Source organism: Cynoglossus semilaevis, chromosome 20 (genome assembly GCF_000523025.1).
Source record: "Cynoglossus semilaevis isolate Cse_v1.0 chromosome 20, Cse_v1.0, whole genome shotgun sequence".
Classification (NCBI taxonomy): Eukaryota; Metazoa; Chordata; class Actinopteri; order Pleuronectiformes; family Cynoglossidae; genus Cynoglossus; species Cynoglossus semilaevis.
The window spans coordinates 8664484-8668709 of NC_024326.1; the positions used below are offsets into that span (position 1 = coordinate 8664484).

The window sequence follows — 4226 nt, forward strand, 5'->3', positions numbered from 1 at the left end:
GTTGTCTGGTGAAACCCGAAACCCGAAGCTGAAGTATGTGCTAAATACTCATCTTATGTACTTTTAAAATATTGCACAAAACCCCACAGTGGCAGAGTGGATGAGCCACACAGAAGATGACTCCAGACTGCAGCTGTTCCCTGGTCGGGTTGTGTTGCATCAGGAACAACCATAAACCAAAAAACTGGAACTGTGCAGTTTTGACGATGTGACCACAGCAACATTCCTGGAATCCGGGCTTGTTAAAATACTTTGTTAAGGCCCGCTCTTTAAAATTGATTTTCACTTTACTTGAATGGCAGTTTGAGTTGTTTGCTCTTGTGTAATCTCCCTCCCACAACACACAGAGTTAACACCAAAAGCATGGCTCTGGCTGCCGCTCCGTCTCCTCCTCTCAGAGCGGTACTTAGTGTCACCCCAGATTACTGTCTTGACATCCATGTTCTGAGCTTTCATCTGGGTTCTGTTCGCCGAAAAACCACTCTCACTGTCTGACATCAGACGGAAAAAACTATTCTCTGGCCGGCGCTGCGGGCAGGATTTGGTTTTAATGCTGCACAAATCCCCATTGATCAGACCGGATAAACGGTCATCACACGGACTTTGTTCTGACACAGAACGTAACGTCGGCTGATTTGTCCCAAATTTGAATAATAATTACCAATAACTCCACTTCATCGCGTACTATTATGACGTTCTAATTGAAACGACCGCGGCGCGGCTCTCGTACGGCAATCAGCATTTTGTTTGGGTCCTCCTCGCTAATGGTCCTCACAATTTACTGAGCAAAGTCAACAGTCAGACAAAGGGGAGGTCACCCTGGGCTGCACTTGTGCCGATGGAAGCAGTCCAATTAGTATAGTGGTTTCAGGCACGGCATTTCTGCTAATGTAATTTTCCATCACTATATCTATCCTTCATCATATCATGCATTCACTCACACCACTTCTTTTGTCTTAAATAGATGCTCAGTGTCATATCCTTTTATAGGCCTGGGCCTATTGTTGGCAGTGGAAGATGACACCTGTGTACAGTGGATAAAGAGAGCGAGCCTCTAATGGGTCACCTTCATTTGCAGTGCGTTGATCCCTCTGTTCTGTCGGTCCGTCCTCCCTGTCTTTGTCTTTCTGCCATGGCCCCGAAGAAGAAGGAAGAGCCCAAACCTGCACCTGCTGCTCCCAAACCGCCAGAGCCGGAGCGTCCCAAGACCCCGGTGTTTGACCCTGCCACAGTGACGGTAAAAGACAACAATGTTTTATTACGATTTAATCATCGCAGACTGAAGGAGAGTTTGACTGGATATGAAACTTATACTGTTTTAAATGGTTGGTAGAAGAACACTCCAGAAAAACCGAGATGACGGTTGAAGGCAATTAGTGAAGGCCATCAGAGACCCCGTGTGACCAAAGCGTAACATTACATGCATTGTCACACTAAAGACTCTGCAGCTGAATGTAGTAAATGATAAGAATGCCTGTTTTACAGATTTACAGTCGGTCCATGAAACACTAATCCATAATAATTCTAATGTATCTTTCTGATGAGTTTTAAATGAGTGAACTGAAACCTCACATCACAGGAATAACTCCTGCTGACTCCGCTCGCCTCCCTTTCAGCAGATCAACTTTGTCCTTTTCCGTCGAGCTGTTACAGTGAGGAGCAAAAGACGGCCGCAAAATATGATTTTCATTATGTCTGCGAGTGGCAGACCACCCACCCTTTTCCTCCGAGGGCAATGAGGCCTGGAAAAGAGGGAGAGGAAAGGGAAAATATACATAATTAGATCCATCGGCCGCTGTTTGAAAGTGTGCTTAGATAAGTGGTTAGATAATATTTTCACAGAGATTTCTGGGAGGGGTTGAGGTTTGGAATCATCCAGACGTTGGGGCGACAATTGTCTGATGGAGGGTCCAAAGAACACATGGAGTAAAAATAGTCCGGGTTTGCCCTGAGTGTTAGTAGTCACTAATAGCTTTTCAAACTATTGGAAGTATAATAATTACTAATAGCTTTTCAAACTATTGGAAGTAACGTTGTCTCATTTTACTGTTAAAGAACTAAAAATATACACTCATTAACTTACATTAAACATATTAGAATTACAATAAAAAAACAGAAAATGTGGCATTTAATAAAATTATTTTTATTCATTTTTACCATCCAATGTCAACTGTTTCCAAACTTTATATTTAGTGTATTTTATTTCTCTTATTTGAATTGTTGCGGTAGGTAAGCGTCTTCAAGGCATCAGCAAATCAGATGCAATACTAATAAAAATTGTACATTAAACACAACTTGAAAAATAGATGACTTTGTTGGCAGATGTTCACAGACACTTATTGTTCTCTGAAATGAATGTAACCTTAGCAGAAAGGACAGGTCGTTGGGTCCAAGGTCAACAGGAAATAACGTGGTGTGATTGGAACAGATGCAGACTGTCACTCATTCTGCTGGCACATCCAGATGGCAGGAGGCGAAGCCAGGGGATGGTCGTAAAAAAGAAATAAAGAGTTCCATGTGACTCTAAAGTCTCAAGAACTTTTTTTTTTTTAAACAATCTATTATCTTGTTTCTTTACAGCTTGAATTCACCGCGGAGCAGATTGAAGGTAGGTTTGTTACTTATATTATTACAATTAATTCACATTCATTATTAATTCATGCATTTCTTCATGGCAGCGACACATTGTTTGCGCAATTACGTGTGAAAAACGAGAGCAGTTCAAGACATCAGATCCAGACTTCACTTCATCTTTTCAAACGAGTCCCTGTGAAAGTGCACACGTCAATAAGACAGAGTTTGAGTCTTTCCATCTGCGTCTGTAGTGAAGTTCTTTTGTTTGAGTCTTTCCATCTGCGTCTGTAGCACAAGAGGGTTTTTTTTTTTTTTGTTACGTTGTCAGGCTTCAAATCTTTTATGTACAGTCTTTTCAAGATTTTCTCACCACCGTGTGCATATCAGATAACAATGGATGTAAGGAATATGAAAAGGAACAATCAGACTTTACATTTGTTCACAGATTTCAAGGACGCTTTCCAGCTGTTTGACAGGACTCCCGCCAGTGAGATGAAAATCACTTACGCTCAGTGCGGTGACCTCGTCAGAGCTTTGGGCCAGAATCCTACGAATGCAGAGATCATGTACGTCCTTGGAAAGCCTAAAGCTGAAGGTAAGCACATCAGTGAGACAATACAGCAGCTACAGTAATGGGACATTCAAATTCATCTGTAAACCCAACCCTGTTCAAAACCATATACACAGTATATAAATATATGATTAATATTTCTGCAGACATGCAGACAAAGATGCTGGACTTTGAGCAGTTCCTCCCCGTGCACCAACACATCTGCAAGGCCAAAGACCGTGGAACGTATGAGGACTTTGTGGAGGGTCTGAGGGTGTTCGACAAGGAGGGCAATGGCACAGTCATGGGGGCAGAACTCAGGCATGTTCTGGCAACACTGGGTGAGTGGAGTAGCACTCACACACTACGAGTAGATGTTTTAAAGAACTCGCAGGAAACCTTTACTGACATTTCCCCCCCTGATTTGTCTGTGATTTGCTCTTGACCAAAGGTGAGAAGATGAGGGAGGACGAGGTGGAGCAGCTGATGCAGAACCAAGAGGATACCAACGGATGCATTAACTATGAAGCTTTTGTAAAATACATCATGGCAACTTAATGAGAAAGTATGTGTTCGTCACGCTGGTGCTACACCCTTAAGGCAAATGAATGAGAGCAGTAAATAATGTAGTCTCATTACTGTCCACCCGGCCCCGCTGTTATTGACTGAAGAACACACAGGTCTCTGAACCACATCTGCTCATATGTGCACAGGAATGGCATACATTTAATCAATATTTCACCTTATTTAAGCCAGTGTTTGTGTTGATGCAGGGAACATGTCGATCAACCTCATGTTTATAATGTTGGTCATACTAAATAAGTAATGTTGTTTCATGAAGTTGTCTTTAAAATTATTCTTGTGAAATAAAAACAGGCATAAATGACCCATTATTTGTGCATGACGTGCTCATATTGTTGACAATACTAACTTAAATGTATTGTTATTGTTAAGGCGTTACTCGGATAATTAATTCGCAAAATATATTTTAGAATAAAATAAATAACTGAAATAAATAATATTAAATACACAGTAAAGTTTAAATTCGCTTAAAATGACACTTGGAAATAGTGAGGGGAAAAAAAGAAGTGATGACGCACCT

The 4226-nt window shown here is 41.4% G+C and overlaps 1 protein-coding gene across 1 annotated transcript; it reads left to right on the forward strand.

Annotated features, from left to right (window-relative positions):
* Nucleotides 1–1011: 1011 nt before the first annotated feature.
* Nucleotides 1012–4009, forward strand: myl13 (myosin, light chain 13). The gene is made up of 5 exons (XM_008334443.2): nucleotides 1012–1237; nucleotides 2581–2608; nucleotides 3020–3169; nucleotides 3292–3465; nucleotides 3576–4009. Exons 1-5 carry the CDS (start codon nucleotides 1058–1060, stop codon nucleotides 3680–3682), a joined length of 639 nt encoding a protein of 212 aa, XP_008332665.2. The 5' UTR covers nucleotides 1012–1057; the 3' UTR covers nucleotides 3683–4009.
* Nucleotides 4010–4226: the final 217 nt, after the last annotated feature.